The sequence below is a fragment of the Pleurodeles waltl genome, chromosome 4_1, assembly GCF_031143425.1.
Source record: "Pleurodeles waltl isolate 20211129_DDA chromosome 4_1, aPleWal1.hap1.20221129, whole genome shotgun sequence".
Classification (NCBI taxonomy): domain Eukaryota; kingdom Metazoa; phylum Chordata; class Amphibia; order Caudata; family Salamandridae; genus Pleurodeles; species Pleurodeles waltl.
Window position 1 is genome coordinate 37132644 of NC_090442.1, and position 19752 is coordinate 37152395.

At 45.3% G+C, this 19752-nt stretch overlaps 1 protein-coding gene across 1 annotated transcript in view; it reads left to right on the forward strand.

Moving 5' to 3' along the window:
* Window positions 1-19752, forward strand: part of LOC138286965 (zinc finger protein 729-like) — a 303471-nt gene that overhangs the window by 66227 nt on the left and 217492 nt on the right. The window contains exon 2 of the mRNA XM_069227333.1: window positions 16364-18400. Coding sequence (XP_069083434.1) covers window positions 17209-18400 — 1192 coding nt within the window. The 5' untranslated portion in view covers window positions 16364-17208. The remainder of the gene's footprint in view (window positions 1-16363; window positions 18401-19752) is intronic.

Consider the following 19752-nt stretch of genomic DNA (forward strand, 5'->3'; position numbering starts at 1 on the left):
ATGAACTGAGAAAAGTCAAGCGTGCAGCTGCCACGATGCCACTTGTCACCAGTTTGGCCATATTTCAGAGCTGCAACATCACTGGAGTGCCCAAAAGCACAAGGTGTGCAATACTCAGAGACATGGCCAAGGTAAGAAAGGCTGAAAGACGACCACCACTGAACAAGACACACAAGCTGAAACGTCAAGACTGGGCCAAGAAATATCTCAAGACTGATTTTTCTAAGGTTTTATGGACTGATGAAATGAGAGTGAGTCTTGATGGGCCAGATGGATGGGCCCGTGGCTGGATTGGTAAAGGGCAGAGAGCTCCAGTCCGACTCAGACGCCAGCAAGGTGGAGGTGGAGTACTGGTTTTGGCTGGTATCATCAAAGATGAGCTTGTGGGGCCTTTTCGGGTTGAGGATGGAGTCAAGCTCAACTCCCAGTCCTACTGCCAGTTCCTGGAAGACACCTTCTTCAAGCAGTGGTACAGGAAGAAGTCTGCATCCTTCAAGAAAAACATGATTTTCATGCAGGACAATGCTCCATCACACGCGTCCAAGTACACCACAGCGTGGCTGGCAAGAAAGGGTATAAAAGAAGGAAATCTAATGACATGGCCTCCTTGTTCACCTGATCTGAACCCCATTGAGAACCTGTGGTCCATCATCAAATGTGAGATTTACAAGGAGGGAAAACAGTACACCTCTCTGAACAGTGTCTGGGAGGCTGTCGTTGCTGCTGCACGCAATGTTGATGGTGAACAGATCAAAACACTGACAGAATCCATGGATGGCAGGCTTTTGAGTGTCCTTGCAAAGAAAGGTGGCTATATTGGTCACTGATTTTTTTTTGTTTTGTTTTTGAATGTCAGAAATGTATATTTGTGAATGTTGAGATGTTATATTGGTTTCACTGGTAATAATAAATAATTGAAATGGGTATATATTTTTTTTTGTTGAGTTGCCTAATAATTATGCACAGTAATAGTCACCTGCACACACAGATATCCCCCTAACATAGCTAAAACTAAAAACAAACTAAAAACTACTTCCAAAAATATTCAGCTTTGATATTAATGAGTTTTTTGGGTTCATTGAGAACATGGTTTTTGTTCAATAATAAAATTAATCCTCAAAAATACAACTTGCCTAATAATTCTGCACTCCCTGTAGTCTCAAACAGATAAAATAAGCATGGTGTAAAATGCATTATCTCAGTTCACTAGTAGATATTTTAGCATTCACTGTAAGCGTCCATGTTAACATGGAAGCAACCTAAACCATCGTTCAGTATGGGGGGCCTGTTGTAATTCAGTCCGGGCACCCCTCCCTCTCTATAAGCTCTTGCTGTATGTCATTTAGATAAAAATCTGAGTTCCTGTGAAGACACAACATTTAAACTTGTAATGTGTTCTTGAGTGAAAGCAAGTGTGGCAGGGTAGGGATTGATTCCATAACTGTGTTATAGGGACTTTAAACTGTTCTTACTGGGGGGTGCAGGCGGCAAGATGGCAGACCGGCAGCACTAGAGGAGTGCTCCCAGCCCCGGATCCAGCATCCTACACGATCCTGCCACCCTGGGCCTCGCAGGCCTGTCAGACGGGTCCTGGAGGCCCCTGGAGAGGAGGGGAGGACAAGAGGAGCACCAAAAACCGGTGGCAGGCTGCACGATCGCGCCACGGGGGAGCGCATGTGAAGAGCGCCTGACTCCAAGATGGTGGCCGCGATCGCGGGCGCGTTACGAAAATCAGTCAAAGTCGACTGATTGAAGCAGTGGTGAGGTGCAACCTAGGAGGAGCGACCCTATCGGGGGGCCTTCATGGTATGGACCCAGTTGTGCTTTGGCGCCGCACCCCCCTTTGCGCCCCCCTCACCCCCTGCATGGAGCTGGAGGTGGGCCTTCCCACAGGCCTGGAGGCCCATCACGGTGAATTGGACACTGCAGGATGTCGTTTGGCGGCCAGCTGAGGAGGGCGCTCGGGTTGCCGGAGACGTACGGAGCTGCACTGAACATACAAAGGTAGCTGGGAACTGTTGCTGAGCTAGTTCTGGGGGTGCACCCCTCCTACGGCGGTGTTCTGATTGGGTGGCCCTGTGTCACACGGCTCCTGGAGTGCAGGACTGGCTGGTTGTGAGACGGCCACATTGAGCCGAGAACGACGCCTGCGCTGCTACTGCCTGTGCCAGTGTTCGCCCTGAAGTGGTCTGGTGAGGGTGAGGCAGTTAGGGACCAAGCAGTGTTGTGTGGTGAGGACAAAGAGTTCAACCACTTGCACTGCGCCTGGTAGTGTGTTGCACGGCATTAGGAGAATTCGCTTGTAGCAGGCGCTTCATCAAGTGTGCACCATAGGCAAAGACAGAGCGAATAAGGGAAAGCATCAAACATGGATGGATCAATACACAGCGCAGAGTTCAGGAGTGAGTCTGCAAAAAGATCCCCCTGGCCCCTTGGAGAAGGAAGCGGAGCCCACCGGGGCGCAAATCTTGGCTGCTATTGAGTTGTCTAGTCGGGCAATGCAAACTCAGATTGCGGCCATGGCGGTAGATGTCAACCTGCTGAAAGCCGATTTGAGGGGCGGAACGATCGGTGGCCACTGAGCAACAAGTGAAATGCATGCCGTCTTAGGTGGACACGCTGAAGGCCTCGGTGGCCATCCTCGAAGCTAAAATGCACAAACTGGAAGCGTGTGTTGAGGATGCAGAGGGTATGGTGAGACATTGTAACCTCCGTATAGTGGGCTTCCCCGAAGAAATCGAGGGGGCGAATGTTGAGGCCTTCCTAGAGAACTGGATCCGTAAATTGTTGCCTGATGCCCCCTTGACGGCTGTGTTTGTGGGGGAGCGTGCACACAGGGCCTTACCGCCGCCGCCACCGCCGGGAGCCCCTCCACGAATGATCATAGCCAAGGTCCTTAACTATAGGGACCGCGACGCAATTTTGCAGGAGGTGCGCGAACATTGAGACCCTACATTTGACTATCACACTATCTGCTTTTTTCCTGACTACACCAGGGCGGTGCAGATCCAGCGACAGTCATATACTGGTGTTAAACTCTCTTGAAGCAGCGTGGGACTGGTTGGAGAGGAATGATTGAGAATGGCGGGAGACTCCGAGGTACAGCGGAAGTGCATACTGCAGCGCGCAGAAGAACCAGACGCCATTGTGCTGACCATGGAAGCCGAGTGATTATGCGCTCGGACGTTACTCTGAGTATTGAGCGTAGGAGACAGGAGCGTGAGGAGGCTAAACTGTTGGTACAAACTGTCACATCGGAGGCGTCCTTGCGCTCCGGACCCCCCTGTGTCACAGGTAGTTTGTCTCCAGAATGGGAAACTGAGGTCACCTGAATGATTCATTGAACCTTCCGTTGTGGTTGAAGTCAAGTACTTTGGTTCTGGGTCGATGCTCGGGGTCTTCCCACTGTTGGCTCTCCTCTTGCCCTCTGGCCCTTTTTCTCTCTTGTCTACTGCTGCATTTAGGTGCTGGGAGTACGGGGGTCCGGGTTGGCGGTCGGTCTGGGGCCATGGCGGAGTGATGGGCCTGTGATACCCCCCTCCCTGTTGTTAGTTCACTTTTTGGTAACAGTGTGTGTTCGGACCGGACAATTGGTGTGTGTTAGGAGTGTTGCAGTGTAGTCTGGCTATCGAGCGGGAGCGGCGATTGTTCCCCACTTCTGGGCACTAGAAGTGATAGCGGGGTACACACACGATTGGGCAGATACTAGTTGTGGGAGGTGTTTACCTGTGGTGGATGGGGGAGTGTTATGTGGGTTCTAGTTGGAATTGGCATTCTGTTTTTGACACTGTGAGCACTGTGAGCATTCTCCTATTGAGAAGGCATTGGATCATCGGGTTGCGCATGTGCCGTGCCGGGGGGCGGTATGTGGTGGGGGAGGGGCCGGTCGAGTACTGTAGTGGACCAGGTGGAGTGGAACAGATTATGGTGGGTACCCTGACGCACATAGTTATATGGAATGTTAGAGGATTGAATTCCTTTGTGAAGCGCTATAGAGTACATACATATCTTAAGTGGCTTGGCTTATATATTGCTCTCCTACAAGGGATTAATTTGGTAGAAAATGAAGCGCAAAAAGTGCAGAAAAAGTGGAGGGGCAGTTTTATTCGGCGACCTATTCCTCCTACGCTAGAGGGGTCTCTGTTTGGATTGCTCCCGGGACTCCATTTACATTAAGAAGTCTAAAAGCGGATGTGCAAGACCGATACATATTCTTACACAGGGTATTATTTAGCCGGGAGCTCTGTCTTTTGAATATTTATGCCCCTAACACTGATGATGCAGGGTTCTATCATTAGCTCCAACAGGAATTAATATCTTACACTGGGATGCCCATTTTGTGGGCTGGTGATTTTAATTGTGTCCTAGACGGAGTACTAGATAGGGACCCGCCAAAGATGAACACTAAGTCGCACATGACTGCCAAATTGCGGAGTGTTATGAGGAATTTACACTTTGTAGAGGTGTGGAGAGAGATGTACCCCACCTCTAAAATATATTTGTGTTACATCCCCACCCATGGGGCTTACAGCCACCTGGATAGATTTCTCCTTGCCAATGACGGATCACTTGACGTCCGCCTGTTTATCAAGATCCGGTTCTTATCGGACCATGCCCCTCTCCTTTTGGAATGCGAAATACACATACCCAAACCTGCGATCCCCCTGTGGCGTCTGCGGCCTGACCTACTAGGTGATCCTCAATATAAAAAAAACTTTCAAAGTGTGCTGAATGGTTATTTTAGTACAAATTGGGGTACGGCTACGGCCCGAGGCATCGAATGGGAGGCATTGAAAGTAGTTATCAGAGGGGAAAGCCACAGTAAAACATATGGTATCAGGAAGCGCTTGTACCAGGAGCTCACGCAACAGGAAGACGTATTGGCAGCCTTAGAGAGCCAAGTAGATAATGGCGACGTGTCGGATTGTCTTGAGGTGCGTGGCAGAATTGTAAACCTCTGGGATAGACTGAATAATTATGTCTGCCGGAATTATAGGCAGTGGCTGTTTCGGGAGGGGGACCGCTCAGGCGTATGTTGGCCTGGCTCCTCTGGCGGGAGCGTCCCATTCCCATCATCCAGATGCTCTGCGGTCCTTCTGGTGAAAAGATTTATGGGGCAGCTGCGGGTGAATTCGCACCTGCGGAATATTTATGCCACACCATGTGGTGTAGGTGTGACCAGGTTATGGGAGTACTTGGATGGTCTCCGGATGCCTCGCCTTATGGAGGTCCAGTCAGAGGAATTTGAGGGGAAGGTGTCTTTGGGCGACCTGGTGGAGGCATTGGGAGGTATGGCGTCTGGGAAAGCGACTGGTCCTGACAGGCTACTAGTCAAATTTTACCAAACCTATCCCGCTGTGATTCTGCCGTGACTGTTGGAAATGCTTCATGAGGCGCGTAGTGGGGGCCTTCTCCCGGAGAATATGCGGGAAGCATTGATAGTCATGCTACCGAAACCTGGGAAAGTGGCTGACGACCCGGGCTCCTACAGTCCGTTATGCATGCTAAATGTTGATTTTAAATTATTAACTAAAGTTTTGGAGTTGAGTGGTGACACATCTAGTACAGGCAGATCAGTGCGGATTTATACCGGGGAGGGGGACTCATATGAATGTACGGCGCTTAACACATATACTACACAAGACCCGTGACTCCACATTTCCCGCAGCCCTGGTGGCTCTTGATATAGAGAAAGTGTTTGACACCTTATCCTGGGAATACTTATAGGAGGTGATGCGCAGGATGGGCATAGGCCCCGTCTTTCTGTTCTGGGTGTGTCTTTTGTATACAATGCCTCGGGCAAGAGTGCGTATGGGGGCAATAGTGTCAGAGTCCTTTACTATTGAATGCAGCACACGGCAGGGGTGCCCCTTGTCGCCACTGCTCTTCGCGTGTGCGATGGAGCCTCTGGCCATACAACTATGGTCTCGGCTGGATAGGTGGGGCATCCGTGTGGGGACAAGAGCGCATATAATATCACTGTATGCAGATGATGCCCTGGTGTACATCACAGGCCCGGAGCGAGCGGTCCACCTCTTGTTGGGTATGATGGACATTTTTGGGCAGGTGTTGGGCCTCCGAGTCAGTCGGCACAAAACTGTATTATTCCCGATGGCAGGTCTGTCGACCATGGCGGCGCCAGAGTTACCCCATTTGGGTCTGTCGTGGGAGACTGAGTCCTTTTCATATTTAGACATTCAAGTGACACACTCCCCTCTATTGCAATTTACTTTAAACATGGGAAGAGTACTGGAGGGCCTCTGTTCAATTCTGGACCTCTCTCCCATTATCGGTTATGGGTAGAATCGCACTTAGTAAAATGATTGTTCTTCCCCGGTGCCTGTATGTTATGCAGAATTCACTCTGTGAGCTTCCTCTTTCATTATTCCGGCAGCTGGATAAATTGCTATTATCTCTAGTCTGGGCTGGCAAAAGATGTAGAGTCCGCATGGAACTCTTGAAATTGGACCTGGTTAGTGGGAGTCTGGGACTGCCAGACCTCTGCCTATATTACCTAGCGGGGTTACTACAGTATTCAGTCCGATGGTGTGAGGATACTTCCAGTTGGGAAAAGGATTTGTTAGCTGGCTCTTTCTGTGCGGAGAGTCTCCCGCATATACTAATGGGTGGCTCTAGGGTTCCGCAGGGTTCCCCCCATTTGGTGGAACAGGTATCGAGAGCTTGGGAGAGTGCGGTTGTGCGGGTTCTACGCTGGGCCCTGTACGCACACCTACTTCCACTATGGTGGATCCAACCCTTTGTCAAGGCCGCTGAGGTGATGGAGTTTGCAAAGTGGCGCGCAGGCGGTTGTAATAATGCTTTTGATGTGGGGATCATCATGAGTGGACCTCCTCCTCATCTTCGTCCCTGACTTGTATATGGACTGTTTTCCAGTCCCCCGACCCGGGCATGCCCCCCTTGGCCACGTGTATGTGATGCCTTTGATGTCATATGGGCATTTGTTGCACTATTTTCTGTTCTGTCAGTACTCACAGTCAGTATAATCACAGTGTTCTGTTTGTTTGATAGTTAATGTATTGAAATGTACTGCACTGAATTTGTAGTGGTTTGTGCCGCTAATCAATGTACTTAGTGAGTATGCGGTGGTTGGGTTCAACCTAGTTTAGTACCATAAGGCCCGTATTTATACTCCGTTTGCGGCGAATTAGCGTCGTTTTTTTCGACGCAAATTCGGCGCAAAACTAACGCCATATTTATACTTTGGCGTTAGACGCGTCTAGCGCCAAAGTATGGCCAAATAGCGTCATTTTTTTGCGTGAACGCCTTCCTTGCGTTAATGAGATGCAAGGAAGGCGTTCCCGTCTAAAAAAATTACGGCGACGCAAATGCGTCGTATTTATACTCCCGGGCAAAAATCACGCCCGGGAGGTGGCGGGTCAAAAAACCCCGCATTTGCGCCACTATTTAACGCCTGGGTCAGGGTAGGCGTTAAGGGGCCTGTGGGCTCAAAATGAGCCCACAGGTGCCCTCCCCTGCCCCCAGGGACCCCCCCTGCCACCCCTGCCCACCCCAGGAGGACACCCAAGGATGGAGGGACCCACCCCAGGGACATTCAGGTAAGTTCAGGTAAGTATAATTTTTTATATTTTTTAATTTATTTTGGGTGGCATAGGGGGGCCTTATTTGTGCCCCCCTACATGCCACTATGCCCAATGACCATGCCCAGGGGACACAAGTCCCCTGGGCATGGCCATTGGGCAAGGGGGCATGACTCCTGTCTTTACTAAGACAGGAGTCATGAAATGGCGTCTGGGCGTCGTAAAAAAATGGCGCAAATCGGGTTGAGGCGATTCTTTTGCCTCAACCTGACTTGCCCCATTTTAAGACGCCCTAACGTCATTTTTTCCCAACGCCGGCGCTGCCTGGTCTACGTGGTTTTTTTCCACGCACACCAGGCAGTGCCGGTCTGCTAGCGCCGGCTAACGCCATTCCATAAATACGGCGCCCGCATGGCGCTTCAGAATGGCGTTAGACGGCGCTAAATTTTTTGACGCTAAACTGCGTTAGCGCAGTTTAGCGTCAAAAAGTATAAATATGGGCCTAAATGTTTTATTTCTCTATGCTTACTAGGTCAGAGCACAATGTGTGGTCTCGGGTTGGGAACTCAAACTGGTACTGCCATTGGCCGGTCGGCTGACTGTAATTTCCCTTAAATGTAAACTGCTCTAATGTAGTGCATAGTTATATGTGTTCTTTCTATGCATAAATAAACAATAAAAAAAAAAAAGATGTTCTCACTAATTTGCAGTTGTGTGTGTATTGCTCATAGTACATCTGCCTACGTGCTAATTCGGATGACCGTGACCTTGAATACTTCCCACAGCTTGTTCTCCCCTTACACAGGATCAGTATTCTTTTCAAAGTAGTAAATAGCTGAGTGTAGTCCATCCCGGAATATCCTGTAATAGAGGGTTCAGGAGAGCCATCACCTGGAATCTCCACACAAATTGTATGGGAGTATGGGTGGGGATTGAGATTACTAGTTTCAGGGGGCCATGATCAAATAGCTTCTTGGGCAGGTGTGTTACCTCTGTTGCTCAGGCACATATCTCTTGAGTTACTAACTAAAAATCTAGTTGAGACCATAATCCAGGTACATATGAGGTGAGCGTGCCCTGCTGTCGGGAGGGGTTTCGGAGTCTCCATATGTCCACAGTCCCATATTCCTCCATTCCATCCCGTATTATCTTAGTAGAGTGCTTTCCGGGACAGTCTGTCATTGCCGACCGGTCAAGCATGGAGAATGCATTTAGATCCTCACCCCAGATGATGGCTGTCGGTGGAAAGGTGTGTATGTGGCGCCAAAGTATCAGATAAAAACCCGGATCATATATATTAGGCCCATACTGATTTACCAGAGTGATAGGTGTGCCGCCGAGGCTACCCTGCAATATCACATATCGGCTGTATTCATCCACTATGGAATGTGTAGCTGTGAAGGCGCCTTTTTATAATCAAAATCATGACACCTCCGGAGTAGATCAAGTAGGAAGAGGCTAGCCTATTTACCGCCCAGCGCCCCCCCAATAGCATGCTCTGTGTGTCATGATAAGTGCATCTCTTGTAAGAACGCAACCTGCACATTGTGCCTCTCTAGGTATGAGTACATGAAGAGTTTTCCAAGAGTTATAAAGCCCTCGTATGTTCCAAGTCAGGAGAGCTATGTGTCCACGGGATGGGGCCATAGTCACATTATAGCAATAGTGACTGTCCTGTAGATAACAGTGGGTAGTGTACAGTGCATAGCAACAGCATGGCACTGAGCAACACCTTGATGGCAATAGAAGCAGTAAACAATCAACTCCCTCCTTCACCCACTTCAGCATCCTAATCATGCCAAAGAAATGCCCACAACCTGAAAAGAAAGAAAGCATATACCAAGATGTAACATTATACATCATATCAGTCAACATTTTTACCATAAATTGAAATCTTGCGGGTACTCCCTCAAGGGGACTGCTAGAGTCCCAACACTCCTCCAGCTGTCAGGAGATGGCCTGGAGGAGCAGTCATATTCTGATTAGTGTGGTCAATCCAAGATTCAAGGTCAACTCACACTGCAAGAAACAAGACCTTCATCTGCCCGATTAGAGTCCCGCACAGCATGAGCAGAGAAGGGCCATTGGGTGAGGTGACCAAGCCATCCATGCAAAGTCAGTTGCTGTCTTCCTCTTTATAGTCTGTAGGCTGGTCTTGTCATTCAAGGCGTAGGTTCTCATTATGCTAATGAGGCGACCGGATTTGGGTGGCAGAATCGCATGGATTGTGGGTTACTAAGTACAGTTCCATACCATGTGACACCTGTCAGCCTAATCTGGGTTTACCAGCTAACAAGCAGTGTCTCATCTCTAACCAAGAGGAGGGATGATTGTGGCAACCGGGAACATGACAAGTAAGACTCCTCAGGGGAATCGTGGTCGTTCAGATCTCATCCTTTTCTCTCAACTACATTGGTCTCACACAGGCAAAGACAACAGAGGCAGGATATGGTTCAATAGGAGTTTATTGAAGTAACAACATCTTAGATAAAATGGCATGTATTGCAATAACTAGGATGATAAAACCCAACTAGGGACAATGCCAGCATTTTCCTGGCGGTCTCACTGCCACGAAAATGCTGGCAGAAAGCTATCACGACGACAGGAACTTACATTCCTGTTGCTGGGATACCCCCAAACACCTCCGCACACATTCACGAATGCACCCAAACAGTGACACACAGCCACGCCTCCACTCACACACGCACTCACAACATTCACCCCGTAGACAAGCATACATACACATCACACACGCACACATACACTCTCCATACCCCCACCCCTTCCCTTCAACTACATACATACACAACCCCCACCACTTCACTCATCTTCACACAACCACACCCCACAATCATACCTCACTGCACGCACACACACACCATATATACATACACACATCTGCACGCACGGACTCACACACACCCTTTCCCCTTACTCATTCACCCATGCACACCCCCGTCCACATGCATACACACACACTTCACCACATTTACACACAGACACACGTATTCACTCACAATCACTCCCCCTCACATTCATGACAAGCATATACACACTCACACACCCCCACCCCCTCCCCTTGCAAGCACTTACCTCATCTGACAAGGTGCTCCTCCGTAGGGGGACAGAATCCGGCACTTCCATCGCCGTCACCACCACGTCAGAAAAATACCGCCACACACAATTACCGGTCATAATTCTGGCGTGGCGGTGCCGGCAGTGGAACTGCCTGAGCGCCCTATTGAATGCTGCCTGATATCCATCCAATGGCGGTGCGGATTTCCTGTAGCAGTAATAATACGACGGTTTTCTGGCAGCCGAGTCTGCAGCAGTCTTCGGAAAAGCCCGCCGCAGTCGCAATGAGGGCTATAGTCTTCCTACCTATGCTATGTTCGAGTACAGCATGAGAAGCTTAATCCGGCCACAGGTTTCCTCCGGGAATACATCATCTCTCATACCTGAGTAAAGAAGTCTGTAGTCTAGAATCACACCATCCCCATGTAGGTCAGGGGTTCGGCCGTCTAAGCAAGCAGCTGTAGCGAACCAGTCAGCATGCAGTCGTGATCATCTGGCAGGAATCTCCCTCTAATGTGTATGGGACAAAGGAGTATTTTTATAATAAAACTGTTGGCATTCTAAGAAGTGGTCCCCACGTGTAAGTGTGTATGTTTCTGTGAATGTTAGAGATTCAGTGTACCACTTTTGCCGGAAACCTATCTGATGGTAGCCTTGAAGAAAGCACAAAGTGAAATGAATGTCCTACTAAGAACGTATTGCTTTCCAAGTAAAAGTAAAAATTAGATAGAGAAAAATAAAACAATACCGCAAATATGGTTATTGCTAGAAAAATTAAGCGATGCTGAATAAAATGGAACTGGGCTAAAGTGCACAACGGCAGGCCTAGTTTGCTAAAGTAACATGTCTCAAATATGGCTGAAATAGCTATACAACAAAAGTGACAGTCTTAAGAAATTCCACTGCTGCCCTGGGGTTCGCAAATGTTTTCTGAGTTCCACAGTAGTCTATACGTAGGTGTGCCAGGTAGAACATGGCATAAGTGAGTTTGCCCTTTTTTTTCTTGATAGTTAAAAATTCCTCGCGGGCTGCTTCTGCTGCCACTGTGAAATCTGGGAAGAAGGCTATTTGGTTGCCCTGGTATGAAATCTATTTTTTCTAAACATCTTTTTATTAAATCATGGCTCAGCACAGTACAACATTGACGAATATGATCAACAAATACACCTTGGTCAAAGGTATCATTTTCCATTACAACAATCATGTCTACTCAGTAATTCACTGCAGTTATCAATCCTGCTAATCGTAATATGCCCTACAGCCCTGTATGTAGCGACTATCCTTCTGCAGTGGTCCCCTCCCTCTCCTGCTTCCCTCATCCTCCTGGGCCCTCCTCCTACAGTCCTCTATATCCACCCCACAGTGGCCATATCTTATCAAATTTCCGGGGGCAAACCCTGCCCTGGTAAATCACACATTCCGTGTGGTGGCACCAGTCCATGTTTCTCTCCCAACTTTGGACTTCCGGCGGCTCCGAGGCCCCCCCATGATCAGGCAATATCCTGTTTGGCTACCCCCACCGCTAGCATCAGCCAAGTCTTTAAATGTCTCCGCCAGTTCTCCTCACCTGAGATCTGGAGTATTACCCACCTGGGGTCCCAAGGAACCGTGAGTCCCGTAACCCGGGTCATAATGTGCACCACTCTCCCCCAAAACGGTTGTATTACCGGACACCCCCATAATATATGAAAGAATGTCCCTAGCTCACCACATCCCCTTCTGCACGTCTGACTCCCCTTTTCCCATATGGAGTAGGAGGGTTCTAGAATAATATGACCTGTGAAGGATTCGTAGTTGTACGAGGCAGAATCTTGCCGGGATTGCCACCTCTTTTGGGCTCTGAAGGGCGTCTTGCCAGTCATCATCCTCAATTCGCCCTATATCTCGCTCGCATGCCTCTCGAAGGGGTTGCCCCATGTCAGGTGAGTTATTCATCATTTTTTTTATAGATTAGAGAAATTGCTTTCTCCAGCATGGGATCCATCAATAGGCGATCCTCCAACGGGGAGAAATCAGGTATTTTCTCCCCCATACGGAGATGTCTCCCAAGTGCGTGGCCCAGTTGGAGATATTTAAAACTCTCAAAGGGTCGCAAGTCATATTCAGTTTGTAGGTCTGTCAGCATGATTAAGGTGCCCCCTCTCCAGACGTCTCCGAGCTTATCAATGTCTAGCAATCCCCAGGCTCAGAAGCCCTTTAGTGTACGCAGTTCGCGTAGCTGCCCACTACACCAAAGGATTGGTTGCAGGCCAGCCCTTGTGTTGAACTCCCCTGTATGCATGGCGGAGCTTGAGGTTAGTTGCATGTGGGGGGTTTGCTGCAGGGCCTGGTATATCAGCGAACTTCCTGCCGCACACTGAAGAAACTGAAGGTGAAAGTAAGGTACAGTTATGTGTGAGAAAAAAACTGTTTTTATTTTATTTTTAAACGTAGAAATTCACTGAATTGCCAAAGGTTAAAGTAACATAACAGTTAGGTAAATGTGTCAGTGACAACATAAACATTTTGAAATAAATAAAAAAACACATAAATTAACTAGTTCTAGGTATGCGAGGTCATAAGCAGTGCATGGTGAGGGCACAAGTTATAGTTACTTTGGGCTGTTCACAAAATCTGAGTGTAAAGTTACTCAGTAGTGTAGACTTGCATATCTCCAGGACCTGGAACAGGGGGTGTAGCTACTCTGCCAAGTACAAACAGTAGTAAGTCCAACGGATGGCCAAACCACTGGTACTTTAACACTCTCCTACAGAACATAATGGCGGTAGGGGCTTCAAATAAAATCTCATAGGAAATAATGTTAAAGTCAAAGTATTTAAAACAGAGAAAAATATGAATAAATATAATTGAATGTTAAAACAAATATCTAAAGATAAAATATAACTATTATTTAGTTATTTAATATTTGTTACCATGTTTACATTTATAAATTAGTGAAATGTGTATTAAAGTATAATTACATTATTTTAATTCAATACATCATTTTTAATAATTATTAAAGCGTAACAAAACATTTAATTGTTTTACTTTAGGTGGATATTTATTTTGTAATTTTCCGTTTGAAAAAATATTTTTTATATTTAAATAGTTAAAAATGTAATTAAACATTACGTTTTTTTTTTTTAACTTTATTGGATTTTCTGCATGTCGCATAGTGATAACATCACTGGTCGTAAGATACAAAGAGCATTGCGTCCTGTAAGAAAGCATAAAGTGTTATACATCTTTCCAGACAGTGGGTGAAATCATCACAATCATGCCCAGAGAAAGGCGAGTCATTAGACTGAGCCTGTAGTGAGTTCTGCATATACCCTATAGAAAATATGACAGAATGTTTTGCTTCATGGAACATTTTCTGCGTCCATTCTCAGGAGAAGAGCATTAGGATCAAGACTCGGGACAGTCTGTGGCTATAGACGTGTTACAAAACAAATCCCAAAAACATAACATATAAACTCCACACCCCCTAACCCCTCTTTGGTCTGTGTATGTGATGTCTATTAGATTGCTGTTGTTCTGGTGGATTCGAGGGAAGAGCGGATAGTCATTGTCTGGTCACTACAAGTATAGTTAGACTTGTGTACTCTGTCTGAGTCTCCCTCATACTTCTCACACAGTATTATGCCACTTCATCACCGGAAACAGGGGGATCCTGTGATTCCTGTAATTCAGATATCATAGTCGACCAAGCTCACAGATCATCTTCCAAGCTGTCGTCTGTGAGAACATGGCACATTTATACCTCCTCAGCACTCGCCCATTAAACCACATCTTGTATGTAGGCATTGTGGGTAGGGGCACTGGTCAGAGCCATGCCATAGCTATGCGTCTTTTCACTAGAGCAAGTCCAATAAGAATAAACTTCTTGGTAGGTGACCAGAGTAGGATCAGCAGTATCATTCGAATGTCTGGTTCTATTTCCCACCCTGAGGCACTATTAATAGTATGTACCATGGTGTTCTAGTATAAGGATAAGGAGGGGCAGGACCATAACACGTGCAGGAAACCCGCTGTCGGTGCTCTACACCGGGGCAACCGGCTGCCAGATTGGGATGAATTGCATTGAGTGTTTGCAGGGCAAGATATGTCTGATGGATGGTATTATATTACAGGAGTTCGAAGCGGTTATTGGAGCTAACGCTAGGTACTCCCTTGTGCATCTTTTGCAGTCTGTGGTTTGTAGTGTCTCTCCAATTATTATCTCCCATTTGGTCTGTATGAGAAGCATCGTCACTGGGAGATCAGTGCATAGTGCTCCATATAAGTGGGAGATCAGCTAGCGTCCACCTGCCATGTTTAGCATGACTGACAACGCACTGGAGCTAGTCGGCACACCAGGGAAGGAGGGCCACACCTCTTGTGCTGTGTTTGAGATTTTCATATATTGAAGGTACTGTCCTTCCCCTAAGGAGAACAAGGCCATAGCTACTCTCTGGTGATGAAGCACTGTTCAGTGTAGACCTTCCCTCATAGTTTCTCTTCCTCCATCTTTCCTTCTCTGGTCAGCATTAAGTTAATAGTGTTGGAGCATTTTTTGTTCTACATTTAAATATACAAACCCAGGACCTGATTTATATTTCAGCGGACAGGTTACTCTTTCTCAAGAGTGATTGATATCCTGTCCACCAAAATATGCATTCCATTATATCCCGTGGGATTTATACTTCAGCGGACGGCATATCTGTCACCGCTGTGATGGAGTAACTTGCCTGCCAAAATGTAAATCAGGCCCATATTTTATATTAATATTCAATATTAACATATTTGTGCTCATTTATTATGAAGTTTGACAAATATCTTTTTAATTTTTCCTATACTTTACTGTAGGGAGAGATCCACTTTTACTTGTGAAGTCTCCTTGTGGTAAAGTATTGGGGAAAACGAAAAACTTAATTAAAAAAAAAAGTAAAAATATTTTTATGTAAAACAGTTCAGACAGGCATGCTACATGTTCTGAGACTTCCAGAAATCCTGTGCCTTTAGCTTCAGAGTACCCTTGTCCTTTGAGATACTGTGTCAGCGAATGCCAAAACTTGCCTTTATTGTTACAAACATATCAGTGCAGAATCAGAATGTGATTAAACCTGATAAAACTGAGCAAAACAGCATTGAGACCTAATTGGTGTAAACGAAGAAAATGCACTTTAACCGGACATAGCAAAATGTTTCAAACACAGTAGTACTATGTCAGTGTATATATGTGATTCAGAATGTAGATTAATAGACCGGACATTATTATTAATGCACAATTTTGATTAATACACAAAAATGTACGCAAGTGTGAAATAAGTTACCTTTGTTATATACTTCATGAAGATTTACAGTTGGTGTATACCTCCTAAAGAGTTCCCCTTATTCACTTCCTGAAACGTAAGTGTCAGCAGCACATCCTGCCCCATCCTTTTTTCCACAATCTATTCTTTTTTTATATGAAATCCTGACCATGTGCAACTACTTAAAGCTGTACCTGTAGCATGTGCGTGCTCCGTGAATGCCTTTCCTTTACTAAGTTACTCTGTGAACGCTGGTAAATCACCTCCTTTTTTGAAGTAATAAGATGTGACATATTCAATAGACCTTTTAGTTAATATATGCGTGTGATCAAATATTCCAATGCTAAGTTTCAAAGATGGTTAAGAACAGATGTCTTTTACAGCCAGTTAAGTATTGTGTTTTCACATTCCATTGTGTTGACATTTTGTAATTTTAAATCTGTTTACATCCAACAGAAAACAAATCTTGAATGCACAAAATGAATATGAAACATGAAAAGAATACTGAAATCTGCAAAACACTGACAGAACAAATTGAGCTCCAGTACTGAGGAAAACTGAACGATCCTGGAGGGAGCAATCAAGGGCAATTCAGTGAATGTGAGAGTCTGAGCTGTGCACCTGCACTGACAAACCTCCTGCTGTATAAAGAGGTGTCCATACCAGCTTTGATTAAAGGGATTGGTGTTATGCAGCTAGAGCAGGAGTCTGTTCTCTAATATAACGGACCATCATTCAGTGCTCTAGGTGTCTTGTAAACTCTTTCACATCAAACCACAGCAACCAGAGAAAAGCACAACGGAGTGGAGCCGGACACTGAAGGATAAAGGAAAGAGGGATTCTACTGTCTAAACACAGAGTGCTGTCCTAATGTGCACCAACCAGGAGGACGAAAAATCATTACCCTCAAGCATGCAAAACCTTTATCCAATCTAAAGACACAATCACCTAGAAAACAAATCTTACACATATTAAGAGGTTGACAAGTATTTAGTGACCATTGCACTTCATTTTTCATGTACATGAAGCAAATGTTAAAATAATACAAGTGCTTTAGAAACTATGTTGCTCTTCAGGAAGAACAGTCATGTAATGTAGGCAAATATATACCTGACAAAGTAACACTGACCAAGAAAGAAACATAATTCACATTGAGTGACAGCTCAAGTTTGTCATCACTACTAAAGCACCACCAGCAAAAGCACACAGGAGAAAACATACATTTCATTTGTACTAAATGTGTGAAGAGCTTTAGTCAATCAGCACTCCTAAAAGATCATCAACAAACAAAGACAGCAAAAATGTCATTCAGGTGCAGTGAATGTGTGATGAGCTTTCATCACTTATCAAGACTGAGAAGTCATAAGCGAACCCACACGGGGGAAAAACCATTCAAATGCACTGAATGTGTGAAGAACTTTAGTCAATTATCAAACCTACAAAGACACCAGCAAACACACAGAGGTGACAAACCATACCATTGCATTGTATGTGTGAAGAGCTTTAGTCAATTATCACACCTAAAAGTACATCAGCGAACACACACGGGGGAAAAACCATTCAAATGCACTGAATGCGTGAAGAGATTTAGTCAATTATCAAACCTACAAAGACACCAGCAAACACACAGAGGTGAAAAACCATACCATTGCAATTATTGTGGAAGTAGTTTTAGTAATTCTTCAGCATTAATAAATCATCAGCGAAAACACACAGGGGAAAAGCCATTCCAGTGCAATCAGTGTATGAAGAGCTTTAGTCAATTATCAAACCTACAAAGACATCAGCGAACATGCACAGGGGAAAAACCATACCATTGTGATTATTGTGGCAGTAGTTTTAGGGTTTCCTCAGCATTAATAAATCATCAGCAAATACACACAGGGGGAAAGCCTCTCATATGCACTGAATGTATGAAGAGCTTTAGACGGTTATCAGATCTCCGAAGGCATCAGCGAACACACTTGGGTGAAAAGCCTTTCAAGTGCAATGAATGTGAGAAGTGCTTTAGTAAGTTATCCGATCTCCAAAGACATCACCGAATACACACAGGGGAAAAGTTATTCCAGTGCAATGAGTGTATGAAAAGCTTTAGTCAATTATCAAACCTACAAACACATCAACGAACACACACAGGGGAAAAACCATACCATTGTAATTATTGTGGAATGTGTTTTAGGGTTTCCTCAGCATTAATAAATCATCAGCGAACACATACAGGGGAAAAACCTTTCATATGCACTGAATGTATGAAGAGCTTTGGTCGATTACCAGATCTCCAAAGGCATCAGCGAACACACACAGGGGAAAAACCATATCATTGTGGGGAATGTATGAAGAGCTTTTGTGAATCATCAGATCTCCTAAGACATCAGCTGATACACACAGGGGAAAAACCATACAACTGCAGTGAATGTGTGAAGAGCTTTCGTCAGTTATCACATCTCCAAAGCCATCAGCGAATACACAAGGAAAAGATGATACTATTGCATTGAATGCAGAAGTATTTTTAGTGAATCTACAGCATTAAGGAATCACCAGGGAGCATACACAATGCAAAAATCATTCCAATGCAGTGAATGCATGAAAAGGTGTTGTTGAGTATCAAACTTAAAGAGACATCAGCAGACACACAACATCATTGACTGAATATGTAAAGAAATAATTATTCAAATGCAGCAAATATGGCAGAAACCGAAGTACATGAACAATAATACTGGCCCATCTGTAGTCATTCACAGAAGCAAACAAATTACGTTATTGTGAGATGAACGAATTACAGATAATGATACCATTATATTTATGTGTGACTTTTAAATACCAGATAATGAAAAGTAGATGATAGAAGACGCAACTAGCAGGAAAGAAGAAAATAAGGATATTTGTAGAAATTGTCTCTTCCTTGTCATTGCTAATTTCAGTAAATATAAGAAAAAAACATGAAATGCAAAGAAACGTTTTGAGAGACTATCACAGTGTGGAATAAAGGAAAAGAAACATTATTGTTTTTTATTCCATGATGTAGAGTTATAAAGAAAATCTAGGCACACCAGATCATGCTACCTGTAAAAGCAACATTATGAACAATGCTTGGACTAAGAAGGGTATTTTCAGCTAATTGAATATTAGGGACTAGTGGAAAAACCTATAAACCCAACACACTCAAACCAATTTAACAAGAAAACACTGGAGAATATTCAAAGCTGGTCGTGATGTTTGGTCACTATATGCTACATTGATGGTTCTGTGACAGCGGCGAGAGAAAAGGGTCCAAAAGCATGAGAAGTGAAAGAAGGAAAATGTGGGCTGTAACTCTCCGGGTTAATGCTTGCAGTGCACAACATTTACCTCTGAAGACCTGATGCAGGAGAAGTGATGCTCATTTCCTTCATCACGTGCATCTGTAAATGCATCCACCATAGTGGTCGGGAGACTTGATGGCGCATCGCTTACTATATAAATGATTCATGGTTAGGTTAATTGTATCTAAGTATATTTTATGAGTTTCTTATTTACAGACCATCATTCAACCAAATTCTGAGTGGTGGAAGAACAGAATCATCAGTGCATATAGGCAAAATTATTGACAACTGAAAGAGCTGTTGAAACATTTAGGCCCATATTTATACTTTTTGACGCTAAACTGCGCTAACGCAGTTTAGCGTCAAAAAATTTAGCGCCGTCTAACGCCATTCTGAAGCGCCATGCGGGCGCCGTATTTATGGAATGGCGTTAGCCGGCGCTAGCAGACCGGCGCTGCCTGGTGTGCGTGGAAAAAAACCACGTAGACCAGGCAGCGCCGGCGTAGGGGGGAAATGGCGTTAGGGCGTCTTAAAATGGGGCAA